The sequence below is a fragment of the Monodon monoceros genome, unplaced genomic scaffold (genome assembly GCF_005190385.1).
Source record: "Monodon monoceros isolate NGI ecotype Baffin Bay Population unplaced genomic scaffold, NGI_Narwhal_1 Super_Scaffold_7, whole genome shotgun sequence".
NCBI classification, from domain to species: Eukaryota; Metazoa; Chordata; class Mammalia; order Artiodactyla; family Monodontidae; genus Monodon; species Monodon monoceros.
In genome coordinates, this window is record NW_021703784.1 from 98,891,550 (window position 1) to 98,913,155 (window position 21,606).

Genomic DNA, 21,606 nt, shown 5'->3' on the forward strand with positions numbered 1-21,606 from the left:
CAAGATAATGAAAAGTTACCTGCACTCTCATGTTTATTGCATCATTATTTACAATAGCCAAGATATGGAAGCGACCTAAGTGTCCATCCACAGATGAATGGAAAAAGATATATGTATAAAAAATGGAATATAATTCAGCCATGATAAAAATGGAAGTGCTGCTCTTTGTGACAGCATGGATGGACCTTGAGGACACTGTGATCAGTGAGATTAAGTTAGACAGAGATTGACAGATTCTGTAGGTAACTTAGATGTCAGATCTAAAAAAGAAAAGAAAATTCATGGAACAGAGACTAGGATAGTGGTTATCAGGGGACGGGGGAAATGGGGAAATGTTCAATGTTACAAACTTGCAGCTAGTAGATAAATAAAGTCTGGAGATGTAATGCACAGCTAGCGATTATAGTCGAAAATACTATTTTATAAATGTCAAACTTGATAAGTTAGATCTTAATTGTTTTCAACACAAAAAATAAATAATAATTTTGTGACATGAATAAAGTGTTAGCTAACACTATGCTGGTAATCATATTGCAATATATAAATGTATCAAATCAACATGTTGTGTACATTAACCTTATACAGCTTATATGTCAATTATATTACAATAAAGAACAAGCAAACAAAAACTTGAAACAATCCAGATGGCCTTCCCCAGAAGATTGGTTAAACTAACTTTTGCATATACATTTTGTGTACTCACCAATAAAAAGAAAACAAACTATAGATAAACATAGCAACTTGGATGGATATCTGTATAATTTTGCTTAATGAAAAAAGCAAATTCCAAAAGATTACAAATCAAATTATTTCTTTTTTAAAATTAAAAAATTCTGCTTATTGAGATATGATTTATATAAAATTGTGTACATTTAAAATGTACAACATAATGATTAGATATAGGTACATGTTGTGAAATAATTACCACAATAAGGTATGTTAACACATCCATCACCTCACATAGTTATATTTTTTTGTTGAGCACTTTAAAAATCTAATATTTTAGGAACTTTCAAATTTACAGTAAAATATTGCTGACTCTAGTCACCATGCTGTACATAACATTCCCAGAACTTATTAAGTGTAAACTGGAAGTCTGTGCCCTTTGAACACATCACTCAATTCTGCTACCCCTGGCAACCAAGCTGGTAATCACTTCCCTGTTTCTATGAGTTCAGGCTTTTTAGATTCCACATATATGGAAGGTTATACAGTGTTTGTCTTTCTCTTTACTTTTTTTTTTTTGGCGGTACGCGGGCCTCTCACTGTTGTGGCCTCCCCCGTTGCGGAGCACAGGCTCTGGACGCGCAGGCTCAGCGGCCACGGCTCACGGTATGTGGGATCTCCCCGGACCGGGGCACGAACCCGTGTCCCCTGCATCGGCAGGCAGACTCTCAACCACTGCACCACCAGGGAAGCCCTGTCTTTCTCTTTATGACTTATTTCACTTAGCATAATGCCCTCAAGGAGTCATCCGTGTTGTAAATTGCAGGACTTCTTGATTTTTCACATGGCTGAATAATATTCTCCATACTATTTATCTATTATATCTCTATCTGTTACATTTCATCTATCTATATCTCATAGGTGGTACATACCTATATTTTTCTAATTCACTTATTGGTGGATACTTAGGTTGTTTCCATGTCTTGGGTATTATAAATAATGCTGCAATGAACGTGGTAGTGCAGATATCTCTTTAAGATAGAGATTTCATTCTTTTGGTTAGGTACCCAGAAGTAGGATTGTTGGATCATATTGTGTTTATATTTTTAATATTTGGAGGACCCTCCATACTGTTTTCTCTAGTTGCTGTTCCAATTCACATTGCCATCAGTTGTCTACATGTGTTCTTTTCCTCCACATCTTCACCAGCACTTAACATCTCCCCTCTTTTATACAATAATTGTTCTAACAGGTGTGAGGTAGTATCTCATTGCAGATTTGATTTACATTTCCCTGATGACCAGTGATGTTGAAATCCTTGTCATGCGTCTGTTGGCCTTTTGAATATCTTCTTTGAAGAAATGTCTGTTCAGTTCCTCGGACCATTTTTAAATCAGATTGTTAGGGGGGTTTTTTTGTAATTTGATATATAGTTTATGTGCAATATTGTGTCATTTTCAAGTGTATAGCATAGTGTTTCAGGGATTTTAAAGATTTTTTCCATTATAGGTTATTACAAGATATTAGGTATAATTCCCTGTACACAGTAAATCCTTGTTGCTTATCTATTTTATGTATAGTAGTTTGTTTCTGTTAAACCCATACCCCTAATTTGTCCCTTCCCCTCCCTCTCCCTTTTGGTAACCATAAATTTGTTTTCTATATCTGTCAGTCTGTTTCTGTTTTGTATATATATTCGTTTGTATTATTTTTTAGATTCTACATGTGACTGATATCATATAGTATTTGTCTTTCTCTATCTAAGTTACTTCACTAAGCATGATATTCTCTAGATCCATCCATGTTGCTACAAATGGCAATATTTCATTCTTTTTCTTGGCTGAGTAATGTTCCATATATACATATGGAATATATCTTCTTAATCCAGTCATCTGCTGATGGACATTTGAGTTGCTTCCATGTTTTGGCTATTGTAAATAATGCTGCTACAAACATTAGTGTGCCTGTATCTTTTCTAATTAGTGTTTTGGTTTTGGGGGGATGTATACCCAGGAGTGGAATTGCTGGATCATATAGTAGTTTCTTTTCTAGTTTTTTTTGAGGAATCTCCACACTGTTTTCCATAGTGGGTACACCAATTTACATTCCCATCAGCAGTGTACAAGGGCTCCCTTTTCACCATATCTTCACCAACATTTGTTATTTGTGGTCTTTTTGATGATAGCCATTCTGACAGCTGTGAGCTAATACCCCACTGTGGTTTTGATTTTCATTTCTCTAGTCATTAGCCATGTTGAGCATCATTTCATTTGCCTGTTAGTCATCCATTTGTCTCCTTTGGAAAAATGTATGTACAGGTCTTCTGCCCATTTTTGTTTAGATTATTTGTTTCTTCAGTGTTACAAGCTGTTTATATATTTTGGATATTAACCCTGAGTCAGCTGCATCAATTGCAAATATTTTCTCCCATTTTATAGGTTGTCTTTTTGATTTTTGATTGTTTCATTTGCTGTGAAAAAAGATTTTAGTTTCATTAGGTCCCATTTGTTTATTTTTTATTTTATTTCCATTACTCAGAAGGTAGGCCAAAAAAATCTTGCTGTGATATATGTCATAGAGTGTTCTGCCTATGTTTTCCTCTAAGACTTTTATAGTATCTGGCCTTACATTTAGGTCTTTAGTCCATTTTGAGTTTAGTTTTGTGAATGGTGTTAGGAAGTGTCCTGATTTCATTCTTTTACATGAAGCTGTCCAGTTTTCCCAGCACCACTTATTGAACAGGATGTCTTTTCTCCATTGTATATTCTTGCCACCACTGTCAAAGATAAGGTGACTATATATATATATATATATAATATATTTATATATAAGAATATATATAATATATATTATATATTATATATATAATATATTATTATATATTATATATATTATATATATATTATATATTATTATATATTATATATAAGAATATATATATATATTCTTTTGCAGTCCGCGGGCCTCTCACTGCTGTGGCCTCTCCCGTTGCGGAGCACAGGCTCTGGACGTGCAGGCTCAGAGGCCATGGCTCACAGGCCCAGGCACTCCACAGCATGTGGGATCTTCCCAGACCGGGGCACGAGCCCGTGTCCCCTGCATCGGCAGGCGGACTCTCAACCACTGCACCACCAGGGAAGCCCCAACATCATTCCTGATGGTGAAAAACTGAAACCATTTCCACTAAGATCAGGAACAAGACAAGGGTGCACACTCTCACCGCTATTATTCAACATAGTTTTGAAAGTTTTAGCCACAGAAACCCGAGAAGAAAAAGAAATAAAAGGAATCCTACTAGGGAATGAAGATGTAAAACTCTCACTGTTTGCAGATGACATGAAACTATAGAGTTTCCTAAAGATGCTACCAGAGAATCCTAAAGGTGCTACTAGAAATCTACTAGAGCTAATCAATGAGTTTGGTAAAGTAGCAGGATACAAAATTAATGCACAGAAATCTCTTGCATTCATATACGCTAATGGTGAAAAATCTGAAAGAGAAATTAAGGAAACACTTGCATTTACCATTGCAACAAAAAGAATAAAATACCTAGGAATAAACCAACTAAAAGAGACAAAAGACCTGAATGCAGAAAACTATAAGATGCTGATGAAATAAATTAAAGATGATACAAAGAGATGGAGAGATATACAATGTTCTTGGATTGGAAGAATCAGCATTGTAAAAATGACTATACTACCCAAAGCAATCTACAGATTCAGTGCAATCCCTATCAAACTACCAATGACATTCTTCACAGTACTAGAACAAAACATTTCTCAATTAGTATGGAAACACAAAAGACCCTGAATAGCCAAAGCGATGTTGAGAAAGAAAAATGGAGATGGAGGAATCAGGCTCCCTGACTTCAGACTATGCTACAAAGCTACAGTAATCAAGACAGTATGGTACTGTCTAGAAATATAGATCAATGAAACAGCATAGAAATCCCCAAGATAAACTCAAGCATATATGGCCACCTTATCTTTGATAAAGGATGCAAGAATATACAATGGAGAAAAGACAGCCTCTTCATAAGTGGTGCTGGGAAAACTGGACAGCTACATGTAAAAGAGTGAAATTAGAATACTCCCTAACACCATACACAAAAATAAACTCAAAATGGTTTAAAGACCTAAATATAAGGCTAGACACTATAAAACTCTTAGAGGAAAACATAGGCAGAACACTCTATGGTGTAAATCACAGCATGATCCTCTTTGGCCCACCTCCTAGAGAAATGGAAATAACAATATAAATTAAAAAATGGGCCCTAAAGAAACTTAAAAGCTTTTGCATAGCAAAGGAAAACATAAACAACATGAAAAAGCAACCCTCAGAATGGGAGAAAATATTTGTAAATGAAGCAAGTGACAAAGGATTAATCTCCAAAATTCACAAGCAGCTCATGCAGCTCAATATCAAAAAAACAAACAACCCAATCCAAACATGGGCAGAAGACTTAAACAGACATTTCTCCAAAGAAGATATACAGATTGCCTACAAACACATGAAAGCATGCTCAAAATCACTGATCATTAGAGAAATGGAAATCAAAACTACAATGAGGTATCACATCACTCTGGTCAGAATGGCCATCATTAAAAAATCTACAAACAGGGGCTTCCCTGGTGGCACAGTGGTTGGGAGTCCACCTGCCGATGCAGGGGACACGGGTTCGTGCCCCAGTCCGGGAAGATCCCACATACCGTGGAGCAGCTGGGCCCGTGGGCCATGGCTGCTGAGCCTGCACGTCCGGAGCCTGTGCTCCGCAACGGGAGAGGCCACAACAGTGAGAGGCCTGCGTACCGCAAAAAAATAAAAAATAAAAAAATCTACAAACAATAAATGCTGGAGAGGGTGTTGAGAAAAGGGAACCCTCTTGCACTCTTTGTGGGAATGTAAATTGATACAGCCACTATGGAGAACATTATGGAGGTTCCTTAAAAAACTAAAAATAGAACTACCATATGACCCAGCAATCCCACTACTGGGCATATATCCTGAGAAAACCATAATTCAAAAAGAATCATATAGGGCTTCCCTGGTGGCGCAGTGGTTGAGAGTCTGCCTGCTGATGCAGGGGACATGGGTTCGTGCCCCGGTCCAGGAAGATCCCACATGCCGCAGAGCGGCTGGGCCTGTGAGCCATGGCCGCTGAGCCTGCGCGTCCGGAGCCTGTGCTCCGCAACGGGAGAGGCCACCACAGTGAGAGGCCCGCATACCGTAAAAAAAAAAAAAAAAAAAAAAAGAATTATATAGCTCACTGTTCATTGCAGCACTATTTACAATTCCCAGGACATGGAAGCAGCCTAAGTGTCCATCAACAGATGATAAAGAAGATGTGGCACATATATACAATGGAATATTACTCAGCCATAAAAAGTAATGACATTCAGTTATTTGTAGTGAGGTGGGTGGACCTAGAGACTGTCATACAGAGTGAAGTAAGTCAGAAAGAGAAAAACAAATACCGTATGCTAACACGTGTATAGAATCTAAAAAAAACGAAAATGGTTTTGAAGAACCTAGGGGCAGGGCAGCAATAAAAACACAGACATAGAGAATGGACTTGAGGACACGGGTAGGGGGATGGGTAAGCTGGGACAAAGTGAGAGAGTGGCATGGACATATATACACTACCAAATGTAAAATAGACAGCTAGTGGGAAGCAGCTACATGGCACAGGGAGATCAGCTCGGTGCTTTGTGTCCACTTAGAGGGGTGGGATAGGGAAGGTAGGAGGGAGATGCAAGAGAGAGGAGATATGGGGACATATGTATACATATAGCTGATTCACTTTGTTATACAGCAGAAACTAACACACCATTGTAAAGAAATTCTACTCCAATAAAGATGTTAAAAAAAAAAAAATGAGGGTCTCAGCTGTAGGAATGATGTGGTTATCAGGGGACACCACAGAAACCTAGTTCAGCTCCTTTGGGGCAAAAATTCACCCAGCCCAGGGTGTGTAACAGCCAAGGATGCCTCCATCCATCTTTCAGAGTGTCAACCTCTCACTTGAACCTCAAAATAAACTGAATTTTGTGGACTGTGTGGATCACCATCACCATGGTCGTGGAGAACAAGCTGGTGATGTTGAAAAAATCAAAAACTGGGTAATTTTGTCTCTGCATCCCCAAAAAGAACAGAAAACGATTAATTGTTGGAATGTTGGTTGTGCTTTAGAAAAGGAAACTAAATGAAATATAAATGACTGATTCCAAACAGCCAATAAGGAAAGACGAGATGAGATGTTTGGGATCCTGGTGGTTGATCTTTGTGCTTCACTGCTGACCTGCTTTAGGCCCTTAATTTCCACAATGTCTACTCTTTAGAGATGTGAGATCTGTGACTGTGTGGTGCAGGCTGGTCTGTTCTCCAGCTTCTTTGCCTTCTTCTCCCTGGTGAAGATAAAATGCAGAATAAAGCTGATCCTAAAACTGGAAAAAAAATGATTGTATTTTGTCAATTATTTTAATCTAAATTCAGTGTAAACAATAAAAACACTTGTTTTCTGTTCTTTCCACAGGAAAATCATAAAGCAGTTCACTTCTGTGTGTCTCAAATTCCATTTTCTGGAAGTGACTGAAGACCCTGTTATCAGCCTTATTTTAGCTTGATTAGAGACCATTGTACATGCCAAAGTCCAAATTTGACTTTACAGAAATCACTGAGCCCAAGCACATTCAGAGAGTAAAACTTTAAACAGATTTAATGGTCATCAGAGAGAAGTATCTTTGGTAAATATTTTCTCTGTGACTTTTCTAAAGAAGAAATACCTCCTGATTCCAAAAGGACTGGGGACATTGCTTCCACTGCTCTGTTGCAGTAGTGAGGTCACAGGAACAATTGATGAGAAACTGGTGTGAGGTCACATAGACTTAGTGTCAATTAGTGAAAGGAAATGTTTTTCTCCCTTTGAAGTTGTAGCTAAAGTCATCCTGACTCTTCGTGAGGATCACCTGTACACAATGGCCTTTGAGGAACTCCTGGATGAATTTGGTGACCTGGGGAAATTCCAGATCCTTCAGCTGGTTTTTTTTTTTTTTTGGCGATACGCTGGCCTCTCACTGTTGTGGCCTCTCCCGTTGCAGAGCACAGGCTCCGGACGCGCAGGCTCAGTGGCCATGGCTCACGGGCCCAGCCGCTCCGCGGCATATGGGACCCTCCCGGACCGGGGCACGAACCTGCGTCCCCTGCATCGGCAGGCGGACTCCCAACCACTGTGCCACCAGGGAAGCCCCTTCAGCTGGTTTTAATTCTTCCTTCTCTCATGATAGTAGTTTGTCATCTACTATTGGAGAATTTCACTGCAGCCATTCCTGGTCATCGCTGCTGGGTCCCCATCCTTGATAATGACACTGTCTCTGATAATGACACTGGGACCCTCAGCCCTGATGTCCTCCTGAGAATCTCCATCCCGTTAGATGCTAGCTTGAAACCAGAGAAATGTCATCATTTCCTCCTCCCCCAGTGGCATCTCCTTCACCTGAATGGGACCTTCCCCAACATGACTGACCTGGACACGGAGCCCTGCGTGGGCGGCTGGGTGTATGACCGAAGCTCCTTCTCCTCCACCATCGTGACTGAGGTAAAGTCCCCATTTACCTCTCGTGAGTTCATGTTATGGGTGTTTACAATAGCATAAAATAAACACAGTTCAGCTGTTCAGTTGCTGAGTAGATAATGTAGCCACCTCTCTTTCATTCTTTTAGGAAAAGTGATTGCTTATCTATTTAATTGCCAAGCACTTATAGCACAATTGATGACAGTGAAATCAACAAACTAGACATGAATTTTACTATCACAAAGCTTTAAATTTAATGTGAAGATTGATGGTTGGATAAGTACTTGATATAAATTGTGGAAAATTATTCTTGGTCATTTGCTCTCAACCTAGTTGCAAATTGCAACTATTTGTTAGTTTTTTTAAAAATTCCATGTCCTGGCTACTTGTCTGAGAAACAAATTGGAGTGCATTTCACTCTGGGTGTGAAATCTGGGAATCACTGTTGAAAAAAAACTTCAGTGGGGCTTCCCTGGTGGTGCAGTGGTTGAGAATCTGCCTGCTAATGCAGGGGACACGGGTTCGGGCCCTGGTCTGGGAGGATCCCACATGCCGCGGAGCAACTAGGCCCGTGAGCCACAACTACTGAGCCTGCGCTTCTGGAGCCTGTGCTCCGCAACAAGAGAGGCCGCGATAGTGAGAGGCCCGCGCACCGCGATGAAGAGTGGCCCCCACTTGCCACAACTAGAGAAAGCCCTCGCACAGAAACGAAGATGCAACACAGCAAAAATTAATTAATTAATTAATAAACTCCTACCCCCAACATCTTCAAAAAAAAAAAACTTCAGTGTTTTCAATGTGTGCAAATATTGAGGTCTACTGAGGTATGCAGTGCTAAGTGAATGTAAAGATTGGCCCCAAGATAACCTAGGAGAGTTAGCTGAGGAATTCTAGAAAATATATGCTTAAGCTGAGACATGAATGATTCAGATGAGTAGATGTAGTAAAGGAAACCATAGGGTGTGTTCACTGAGGGCTATTGGAGTCAGTGCACATCAAGGGATACAAGATGCTGTGAAGCTCCTCTGTGCTGGTTTCCTTCTCTTCCGGTGGGACCTCATATGTGATCATCAGTCACAGAAACCAGTGGTTCAATCCCGATTCATGGCTGGAATGCTGGTGTGGGGCCTCATATATGGCCATCTCTCAGACGGATGAGTGTCTCTAGCTCACTGCTGCCCTTCCTCTGTGGTGTTTTCACAGTTTATGATTAACTGTTTCATAAAGAAGTCTTTATTGAGCTCCCCCAGTATACAATGTAAACTGTTGTGGGTTGCCTTGGTTCCCAGGGAGCTACAGATGGAATTGCAGAATTAGACTCATTGTGATAAATGCCATTTTGTCGCCACAGAGCTCTCTGTACTGGAGACAGAAATGACCTCTTTATGAGATCTGGGAACATTTCAGAACAGCATTTAGAGGCAAGTTACCCTAAACTTCATTTATAAAGATGAGAAGGAGTTGCCAATGGGAAGTAAAAGGAATGCAGGCCTTTGCCATAGCTTCTATATTAAGTACCTTACAGATTCAGTGAGCTAAATGCTGTGGCTTCCTACATCAGTCATCATGCTGTCATTACCCCACTGCAATTAGTATTCATTCTATAAAACCTGGTGCTTTGTTATTTGGTGCTGAAGTTGAATTAAGACATGTTGTGGCTATAATCTGGATGTTTGATTCTGTAAAAAAAAAAAAAAAGCCTCGTTAGAGGTAATACTTGCAAACATGTAAGGTAATTAATCTGTAGACCCCTGGTGTTATAACTTGTGTGTGAGAGGTTTGGGTTATTCTGTGCCTGGCAGTAATCATTTGAAAGTAAGAGGACTACCATGGCAGCCATACATGCAAGTCTCCTGTAGGGGAGGTGAAAGGCTTAAAGTATCCCTTGTTGTCTGTAAGCCTAACATCATTTAATCCTACAGCTGAAAATTGTGGACTCTGAAAGTATCACCTCAGTGTAATTCATAAAAGATTTAGGGTCAGAGTGCTCATATTGGCCAGTCTTCCAACTGAGCCCTTTATGATGATTCACAGTAAAATGCTGATTGATCTCTTTATATGGGCATAGGGTGATAGATATGTGTGGCTGTGTGTGGAAGTGGGTTATGACAGGTGATGAGTGTGGAAACTTAAGGAAAGAAGAGGGAGTCTTATAGCTAAGCTAAAGATTTTAAACTAAAAAGCTTCTGAATACCATCATGAAAAGGAAAAACAAAGTGGGATTATGTCAAACTAAAAAACTTCGCAAAGCAAAGGAGATGATCAACAAAGTGAAAAGGAAACCTACAGAATGAGAGAAAATATTTGAAAGTCATATAGCTGATAAAGAGTTACTATCCAAAGTTTACAGGGAACTACTACAACCAATGGCAAAAATCCACAAATAACCTGACTTTTTAAATGGGCAAAGGAAATCAATAGGTATTTCTCCAAAGATCACATAGAAATAGTGAACAGGTATATGAAAAGATGCATAACATCTCTAATCATTAGAGAATTACAAATGAAAACAATGAGATGTACCCTTATGCCAGTTCAGAAGGCTAATATATCCAAAACACTGTTTTCAAGACCAATGTCAAGGGGCTTTGTCCTTATCTTTTTTTCCAGGAATTTTACTGTTTCGGGGTATTGTGTAAGTCTAATCCATTTTGAGTGAATTTTTTCAATTGTGTATATAGGGGTCAAACTTCATTCTTCTCTATGTGATTATACAGTTTTTTCAATACGATTACTGAAGACACTGTTATTGGCTTCTTTACCACATATGGTATCTGAAGACTTAATTTCTGGGATCATAAATCTTTTCTATTGGTTTATGGTCTATTTTAATGCCAGTACCATTCTGTTTTATTACTATAGCTTTGTAGTATAGTTTGAAATCAAAAGTGTGATGCTTCTAGCTTGGATCTTCTTTGTGAGGATTGCTTTGACTATTTAGGGTCATTGGTGATTTCACATAAATTTTAGGATAGTTTTTCTATTTCTGTGAAAAATGTCAGTAGAATTTTGAAAGAGATTGCACTGAATCTATAGATGGCTTTGCGTGCTATGGACATTGTAAAAATACTAATTTTTCTAATATGAACTTGGGTCATCTTTCCATTTATATGTGTCTTATGTTCTTTCATCAAAGTCTTGTTTTCAGTGTCCAGATCTTTCATCTCCTTGGATAAAATTATACTTAATTATTTTATTGTTTTTGATGCTATAGTAAATGGGACTGTTTCTTTCTTTCTTTTTTTTTAACATCTTTACTGGAGTATAATTGCTTTACAATGGTGTGTTAGTTTCTGCTTTATAACAAAGTGAATCAGTTATACATATACATATGTCCCCATATCTCCTCCCTCTTTCATCTCCCTCCCTCCCACCCTCCCTATCCCACCCCTCTAGGTGGTCACAAAGCACCAAGCTGATCTCCCTGTGCTATGTGGCCGCTTCCCACTAGCTATCTATTTTACGTTTGGTAGTGAATATATGTCCATGCCACTCTTTCACCTTGCCCCAGCTTACCTTTTCCCCTCCCCATATCCTCAAGTCCATTCTCTAGTAGGTCTGCATCTTTATTCCCATCTTGCCCCTAGGTTCTTCATGACCATTGTTTTTTTTTTTAGATTCCATATACATGTGTTAACATATGGTATTTTTTTCTCTCGTTCTGACTTACTTCACTCTGTATGACAGTCTCTAGGTCCATCCACCTCACTACAAATAACTTAGTTTCGTTCCTTTTGAGTAATATTCCATTGTATATATGTGCCACATCTTCTTTATCCATTCATCTGTTGATGGAAACTTTGGTTGCTTCCATGTCCTGGCTATTGTAAATAGAGCTGCAATGAACGTTTTGGTACATGACTCTTTTTGAATTGTGGTTATCTCAGGTATATGCCCAGTAGTGGGATTGCTGGGTGGCATGGTAGTTCTATTTTTAGCTTTCTAAGGAACGTCCATACTGTTCTCCATAGTGGCTGTATCAATTTACATTCCCACCAAGAGTGCAAGCGGGTTCCCTTTTCTCCACACCCTCTTCAGCATTTATTGTTCCTAGATTTTTTGATGATGGCCATTCTGACTGGTGTGAGATGATATCTCATTGTAGTTTTGATTTGCATTTCTCTAATGATTAATGATGTTGAGCATTCTTTCATGTGTCTGTTGGCAATCTGTATATCTTCTTTGGAGAAATGTCTATTTAGGTCTTCTGCCCATTTTTGGATTGGGTTTTTGTTTTTTTGATATTGAACTGCATAAGCTGCTTGTAAATTCTGGAGATTAATCCTTTGTCAGTTGCTTCATTTGCAAATATTTTCTCCCATTCTGAGGGTTGTCTTTTCATCTTGTTTATGGTTTCCTTTGTTGTGCAAAAGCTTCTAAGTTTGATTAGGTCCCATTTGTTTATTTTTCTTTTTATTTCCATTTCTCTAGGAGGTGGGTCAAAAAGGATCTTGCTGTGATTTATGTCATAGAGTGTTCTGCCTATGTTTTCCTCCAAGAGTTTGATGGTGTATGGCCTTATATTTAGGTCTTTAATCCATTTTGAGTTTATTTTTGTGTATGGTGTTAGGGAGTGTTCTAATTTCATTCTTTTACATGTAGCTGTCCAGTTTTCCCAGCATGACTTACTGAAGAGGCTGTATTTTCTCCACTGTATATTCTTGTCTCCTTTATCAAAGGTAAGGTGACCATATGTGCGTGGGTTTATCTCTGGGCTTTCTATCCTGTTCCATTGATCTATATTTCTGTTTTTGTGCCAGTACCATACTGTCTTGATTACTGTAGCTTTGTAGTATAGTCAGAAGTCAGGGACCATCACTCTGATACCAAAACCAGACAAAGATGTCACAAAGAAAGAAAACTACAGGCCAATATCACTGATGAACATAGATGCAAAATTCCTCAACAAAATACTAGCAAACAGAATCCAACAGCACATAAAAGGATCGTACACTATGATCAAGTGGGGTTTATCCCAGGAATCCAAGAATTCTTCAATATATGCAAATCAATCAATGTGATACACCATATTAACAAACTGAAGGAGAAAAACCATATGATCATCTCAATAGATGCAGAGAAAGCTTTTGACAAAATTCAACATTGATTTATGGTAAAAACCCTCCAGAAAGTAGGCTTAGAGGGAACTTTCCTCAACATAATAAAGGCCATATATGACAAACCCACAGCCAACATCATCCTCAATGGTGAAAAACTGAAACCATTTCCACTAAGATCAGGAACAAGACCAGGTTGCCCACTCTCACCACTATTATTCAACATAGTTTTGGAAATTTTAGCCACAGCAATCAGAGAAGAAAAAGAAAGAAAAGGAATACAAATTGGAAAAGAAGTAAAGCTGTCACTGTTTGCAGATGACATGATATTATACAAAGAGAATCCTAAAGATGTTACCAGAAAACTATTAGAGCTAATTGATGAATTTGTTAAAGTAGCAGGATACAAAATGAATGCACAGACATCTCTTGCATTCCTATACACTAATGATGAAAAATCTGAAAGTGAAATTAAGAAAACACTCCCATTTACCACTGCAACAAAAAGAATAAAATATCTATGAATAAACCTACCTAAGGAGACAAAAGCCCTGTATGCAGAAAATTACAAGACACTGATTAAAGAAATTAAAGATGATACAAATAGATGGAGAGATATACCATGTTCCTGGATTGGAAGAATCAACATTGTGAAAATGACTCTACTACCCAAAGCAATCTACAGATTCAATGCAACCACTATCAAACTAGCACTGGCATTTTTCACGGAACTAGAACAAACATTTCACAACTTGTATGGAAACACAAAAGACCCTGAATAGCCAAAGCAATCTTGAGAAAGAAAAACAGAGCTGGAGGAATCAGATATTTCTTTGTTAGCATGTAGAAATGCATTTTATCTCTATATGTTGATTTTGTATCCTACAAAGTTACTGAATTTGTAGATTAGTTCTAACAAATTTTTTTGGTTGAGTTGACAGGATTTTCTATGTACAAGTTCATATCATCTGCAACCATCGAGAATATAATTCCTCCTTTCCAGTATGGATACATTTTACTTCTTTTTCTCTCCTGGTAGCTCTGAGTAGGAATTCCAGGATTATGTTGATAAGAGAGGTGTGAGTGGGCACACTTTTCTCCCCTGAACATAGAGGGAATTATTTCAAAGTGTCACTACTGTGTGTGATGTTATCTGAAGACCTGTTGTATATCATCTTTATTATGTTCAGGTATGTTCCTTCTATACCCAGTTAATTGGGCACTTATATTTTTATTACAAATAGGTAGACATTAACAACACACTCTTGAACAAACATTCCATTGAAGAGGAAATTGAAAGAGGGTTTTAAAAATATCTGAGACAAACAAAAACAAAATCACAGCACACCATAATTTCTGAGATGTGGCAAGATACTAGTAAAAGTGAATTTTATATTAACAAATGTCTATGTTAGAAAGAAAAAAGATCTTAAATAAACAATCTAACTTTATACCTCAAAGAAGTAGAAAAGAGAACAAACAAAGCCAAAAGTTAGTAGAAGGAAGTTAACAGTCAAGATTACAGCAGCATTAAATGCACCAACATTCAAATTATAGGGGTTCCAGAAGAAGAAGAGAAAAAGAAACGGACTCAGAAAATATTTGAAGAGATTATAGTTGAAAACTTCCCTAACATGGGAAAGGAAATAGTTAATCAAGTCCAGGAAGCACAGAGAGTCCCATACAGGATAAATCCAAGGAGAAACACGCCAAGACACATATTAATCAAACTATCAAAAATTAAATACAAAGAAAAAATATTAAAAGCAGCAAGGGAAAAATAACAAATAACACACTAGGGAATCCCCATAAGCTTAACAGATGATCTTTCAGCAGAAACTCTGCAAGCCAGAAAGGAGTGGCAGGACATATTTAAAGTGATGAAGGAGAAAAACCTACAGCCAAGATTACTCTACCCAGCAAGGATCTCATTCAGATTTGACAGAGAAATTAAAACCTTTAGAGACAAGCAAAAGCTAAGAGAACTCAGCACCACCAAACCAGCTTTACAAAAAATGCTAAAGGAACTTCTCTAGGCAGGAAACACCGAGAAAGAAAAGACCTACAATAACAAACCCAAAACAAATAAGAAAATGGTAATAAGAACATACACATCGATAATTACCTTAAATGTAAAAGGATTAAATGCTCCAACCAAAAGACATAGACTGGCTGAATGGATACAAAAACAAGACCTGTATATATGCTATCTACAAGAGACCCACTTCAGACCTAGGGACACATACAGACTGAAAGTGAGGGGAGGGAAAAAGATATTCCATGCAAATGGAAATCAAAAGAAAGCTGGAGCAGCAATTCTCATATCAGACAAAATAGACTTGAAAACAAAGACTACTACACGTGACAAAGGACACTACATAATGATCAAGGGATCAAACCAAGAAGAAGATATAACAATTGTAAATATTTATGCACCCAACATAGGAGCACCTCAATACCTAAGACAAATACTAACAGCCAGAAAAGGGGAAATCGACAGTAACACCATGATAGTAGGGGACTTTAACACCCCACTTTCAACAATGGACAGATCATCCAAAATGAAAATAAATAAGGAAACACAAGCTTTAAATGATATATTAAACAAGATGGACTTAATTCATATTTATAGGACATTCCATCCAAAAACAACAGAATACACATTCTTCTCAAGTGCACATAGAACACTCTCCAGGGTAAATCATATCTTGGGTCACAAAATCAGGCATGGTAAATTTAAGAAAATTGAAATCATATCAAGTATCTTTTCTGACCACAACGCTATGAGACTAGATATCAATTACAGGAAATAATCTGTAAAAAATACAAACACATGGAGACTAAAGAGTACACTAATAAATAACCAAGAGATCACTGAAGAAATCAAAGAGGAAATCAAAAAATACCTAGAAACAAATGACAATAAAACACGATGAGCCAAAACCTATGGGATGCAGCAAAAGCAGTTTTAAGAGGGAAGTTTATAGCAACACAATCCTACCTTAAGAAACAGAAACATCTCAGATAAACAACCTAACCTTACATCTAAGCAATTAGAGAAAGAAGAATAAATAAACCCCAAAGTTAGCAGAAGAAAAGAAATCATAAAGATCAGATCAGAAATAAATGAAAAAGAAATGAAGGAAACGATAGCAAAGATCAATAAAACTAAAATCTGGTTCTTTGAGAAGATAAACAAAATGATAAACCATTAGCCAGACTCATCAAGAAAAAAAAGAAGACTCAAATCGACAGAATTAGAAAGGAAAAAGGAGAAGTAACAACTGAAACCGCAGAAATACAAAGAATCATGAGAGATTACTGCAAGCAACTATTTGCCAATAAAATGGACAACCTGGAAGAAATGGACAAATTCTTAGAAAAGCACACTCTTCCACACTGAACCAGGAAGAAATAGAAAATATAAACAGACCAATCACAAGCACTGAAATTGAGATTGTGATTAAATATCTTCCAACAAACAAAAGCCCAGGACCAGATGGTTTCACAGGCGAATTCTACCAAACATTTAGAGAAGAGCTAACACCTATCCTTCTCAAACCCTTCCAAAATATAGCAGAAGGAGGAACACTACGAAACTCATTCTATGAGACCACCATCACCCTGATACCAAAAGCAGACAAAGATGGCACAAAGAAAGAAAACTACAGACCAATATCACTGATGAACATAGATGCAAAAATCTTCAACAAAATACTAGCAAACAGACTCCAACAGCACATTAAAAGGATCATACACCATGATCAAGTGGGGTTTATCCCAGGAATGCAAGGATTCTTCAATATACACAAATCAATCAATGTGATACATCATATTAACAAACTGAAGGATAAACACCATATGATAATCTCAGTAGATGCAGGAAAAGTTTTCAACAAAATTCAACACCAATTTATGATAAAAACCCTCCAGAAAGTAGGCACAGAGGGAACTTACCTCAACATAATAAAGGCCATATATGACAAATCCACAGCCAACATCATTCTCAATGGTGAAAAACTGAAACCATTTCCACTAAGGTCAGGAACAAGACAAGGTTGCCCACTCTCACCACTATTATTCAACATAGTTTTGGAAGTTTTAGCCACACCAATCAGAGAGGAAAAAGAAATAAAAGGAACCCAAATCGGAAAAGAAGAAGTAAAGCTGTCATTGTTTGCAGATGACATGACACTATACATAGAGAATCCTGAAGATGCTAGCAGAAAACTACTAGAGCTAATCAATGGATTTGGTAAAGTTGCAGGATACACAATGAATGCACAGAAATCTCTTGCATTCCTATACACTAATTATGGAAAATCTGAAAAAGAAATTAAGGAAACACTCCCATTTACCATTGCAACAAAAAGAATAAAATACCTAGGAATAAACCAACTTAAGGAGACAAAAGACCTGCATGCAGAAAACTACAAGATGCTGATGAAAAAAATTAAAGATGATACAAACAGATGGAGAGATATACCATGTGCTTGGATTGGAAGAATCAACATTGTAAAAATGACTCTGCTACCCAAAGCAATCTACAGATTAAATGCAATCCCTATCAAACTACCAATGGCATTTTTCACAGAACTAGAATAAAAAATTTCACAATTTGTATGGAAACACAAAAGACCCTGAATAGCCAAAGCAATTTCAAGAAAGAATAATGGAGCTGGAGGAATCAGACTTCCTGAATTCAGACTATACTACAAAGCTACAGTAATCAAGAAAGTGTGGTACTGGCACAAAAACAGAAATATAGATCATTGGAACAGGATAGAGAGCCCAGAGATAAACTCATGCACATATGGTCACCTTATTTTTAATAAAGGAGGAAAGAATATACAATGGAGAAAAGACAGCCTCTTCAATACGTGGTGCTGGGAAAACTGGACAGCTACATGTAAAAGAATGAAATTAGAACATTCCCTAACACCATACACAAAAATAAATTCAAAATGGATTAAAGACCTAAATGTAAGGCCAGACACTATGAAACTCTTAGAGGAAAACATAGGCAGCACACTCTATGACATAAATCACACAAGATCCTTTTTGACCCACCTCTTAGAGAAATAGAAATAAAAACAAACAAACAAAAAAAACAAACGTGACCAAATGATACTTAAAAGCTTTTGGACAGCAAAGGAAAACATAAACAAGATGAAAAGGCAACCGTCAGAATGGGAGAAAATATTTGCAAATGAAGCAACTGACAAAGGATTAATGCCCAGAATTTACAAGCAGCTCATGCAGTTCAATATCAAAAAAACAAAAACCCAATCCAAAATTGGGCAGAATACCTACATACACATTTCTCCAAAGGAGATATACAGATGACCCAGAAACACATGAAAGAATGCTCAACATCATTAATCATTAGAGAAATGCAAATCAAAACTACAATGACATATCACCTCACACTGGTGAAAATGGCCATCGTCAAAAAATCTACAAACAATAAATGCTGGAGAGGGTGTGGAGAAAAGGGAACCCTCTTGCACTGTTAGTGGGAATGTAAATTCATACCCCCACTATATACAACAGTATGGAGGTTCCTTAAAAAACTAAAAATAGAACTACCATATGACCCAGCAATCCCACTACTGGGCATATACCCTGAGAAAACAATAATTCAAAAAGAGTCAATTACCACAATGTTCATTGCAACTCTATTTACAGTAGCCAGGACATGGAAGCAAACTAAGTGCCCATCAACAGATGAATGGATAAAGAAGGTGTGGCACATATATACAATGGAATATTACTCAGGCATAAAAAGAAACGAAATTGAGTTATTTGTAGTGAGGTGGATGGACCTAGAGTCTGTCATACAGAGTGCACTAAGTCAGAAAGAGAAAAACAAATACTGTATGCTAACACATATATATGGAATGTAGAAAAAGAAAAAGAAAAAAAAGGTCAGAAGAACCTAGGGGCAAGACGGGAATAAAGACACAGACCTACAAGAGAATGGACTTGAGAATACAGGGAGGGGAAGGATAAGATGGAACAAAGTGAGAGAGTGGCACAGACATATATACACTACCAAATGTAAAATAGGTAACTAGTGGGAAGCAGCTGCATAGCACAGGGAGATCAGCTCGGTGCTTTGTGACCACCTAGAGGGGTGGGATAGGGAGGGTGGGAGGGAGGGAGATGCAAGAGGGAAGAGATATCGGGACATATGTATATGTATAACTGATTTTGTTATAAAGCAGAAACCAACACACCATTGTAAAGCAGTTATACTCCAATAAAGTTGTTAAAACTAAAAGACTGTTACAAGAGACAAAGAAGGACAGTACATAATGATCAAGGCATCAGTCCAAGAATAAGTTATGACAATTGTAAATATATATGCATCCAACATAGGAGCAAGTCAATATATAAGGCAAATGCCACAGCAATCAGAGAAGAAAAAGAAATAAAAGGAATCCACATTGGAAAGAAAGAATTAAAACTGTCAGTGTTTGCAGATGACATGAAACTATACATAGAACATCCTAAAGGTGCTACCAGAAAACTACTAGAGGTCATCAATGAATTCAGTAAATTTGCAGGATACAAAATTAATACAGAGAAATCTCTTGCATTCGTACACACTAACAATGAAAGATCAGAAAGAGAAATGAAGGAAACAATCCCATTTACCATTGCATCAAAAAGAATAAAATACCTAGAAATAAACCTAATTAAGGAGGCAAAATACCTGTACTCTTAAAACTGTAAGTCGCTGATGAAAGAAATTGAAGATGATTTAAACAGATGGAAAGATATATGAAAGTTCTTGTACTGGAAGAATCAATATTGTCAAAATGACTATACTACCCAAAGCAATCTACAGACTCAATGCAGTCCCTGTCAAATTACCAATAGTATTTTTCACAGAACTAGAACAAAAAAATCTTAAAATTTGTATGGATACACAAAAGACCACCAATAGCCAAAGCAATCTTGAGAAAGAAAAACGGAGCTGGAAGAATCAGGCTCCCAGACTTCAGACTACACTACAAATGTACAATAATCAAAACAGTATGGTATTGGCACAAAAACAGAAATAGAGATCAAGGGAACAGGATAGAAAGCCCAGAAGTAAACCTACACACCTATAGTCAATTAATCTATGACAAAGGAATCAAGAATATACAATGAAGAAAAGATAGTCTCTTCAATAAGTGGTGCTTGGAAAACTGGACAGCTCCATGTAAAAAAATGAAACTAGAACGTTCTCTAACACCTTACACAAAAATAAACTCAAAATGGATTAAAGTCCTAAACGTAAGATCAGATACAATAAAACTCCTAGAAGAAAACATAGAACACTCTTTGACATAAATCACAGCAATATTTTTTGGATCCACCTCCTAGAGTAATGAAAATAAAAACAAAAATAAACAAATGGGATCTAATTAAACTGAAAAGCATTTGCACAGCAAAGGAAACCATAAAAACAAAGAAAGAAACAAACAAACAAAAAAACCCGAAAAGACAACTCACAGAATGGAAGAAAATATTTGCAAATGAAGTGACCAACAAGAGATTAATCTCCAAAATATACAAACAGCTCATGTGGCTCAATATCAAAAAAGCAAACAGGGCTTCCCTGGTGACGCAGTGGTTGAGAGTCCGCCTGCCGATGCAGGGGACACGGGTTCGTGCTCCGGTCCGGGAAGATCCCACATGCTGCGGAGTGGCTGGGCTCGTGAGCCATGGCTGCTGAGCCTGTGCGTCCGGAGCCTGTGCTCCGCAACGGGAGAGGCCACAACAGTGAGAGGCCCGTGTACAGCAAAAAAAAAAAAAAAAAAAAAAAAAGCAAACAACCCAATCAAAAAGTTGGCAAAAGATCTAAATAGACATTTCTCCAAAGAAGACATACAGATGGTCAAAAACACATGAAAAGATGTACAACATCACTAATTATTAGATAAATGCAAACTACAATGAGATTTACAATAGCCAGGACATGGAAGCAACCTAAATGTCCATCAACAGAGGAATGGATAAAGAAGATGTAGTACAGCGTTTCCCTGGTGGCGCAGTGGTTGAGAGTACGCCTGCTGATGCAGGGGACACGGGTTCATGCCCCAGTCCGGGAAGATCCCACATGCCGCGGAGCGGCTAGGCCCGTGAGCCATGGCCGCTGAGCCTGCGCGTCCGGAGCCTGTGCTCCGCAATGGGAGAGGCCACAATGGTGAGAGGCCCGCATAACGCAAAGAAAAAAAAAAAAAAAGAAGATATAGTACATATATACGGTGGAATATTACTCAGCTGTAAGAAAGAATGAAATAATGCCATTTGCAGCAA

At 37.8% G+C, this 21,606-nt stretch overlaps 2 protein-coding genes across 2 annotated transcripts in view; both read left to right on the forward strand.

Annotated features, from left to right (window-relative positions):
- Positions 1-7,640: 7,640 nt before the first annotated feature.
- Positions 7,641-9,394, forward strand: LOC114887628 (solute carrier family 22 member 24-like). Its single transcript, XM_029209411.1, has 3 exons — positions 7,641-7,731; positions 7,950-8,259; positions 9,286-9,394. Exons 1-3 carry the CDS (start codon positions 7,641-7,643, stop codon positions 9,392-9,394), a joined length of 510 nt encoding a protein of 169 aa, XP_029065244.1.
- The window catches only part of LOC114887217 (solute carrier family 22 member 9), a 48,297-nt gene continuing 34,868 nt past the window's right edge, over positions 8,178-21,606 (forward strand). Inside the window, exon 1 of the mRNA XM_029208714.1 lies at positions 8,178-8,260. The gene's annotated coding sequence lies outside the window, so the exon portion shown is untranslated. The remainder of the gene's footprint in view (positions 8,261-21,606) is intronic.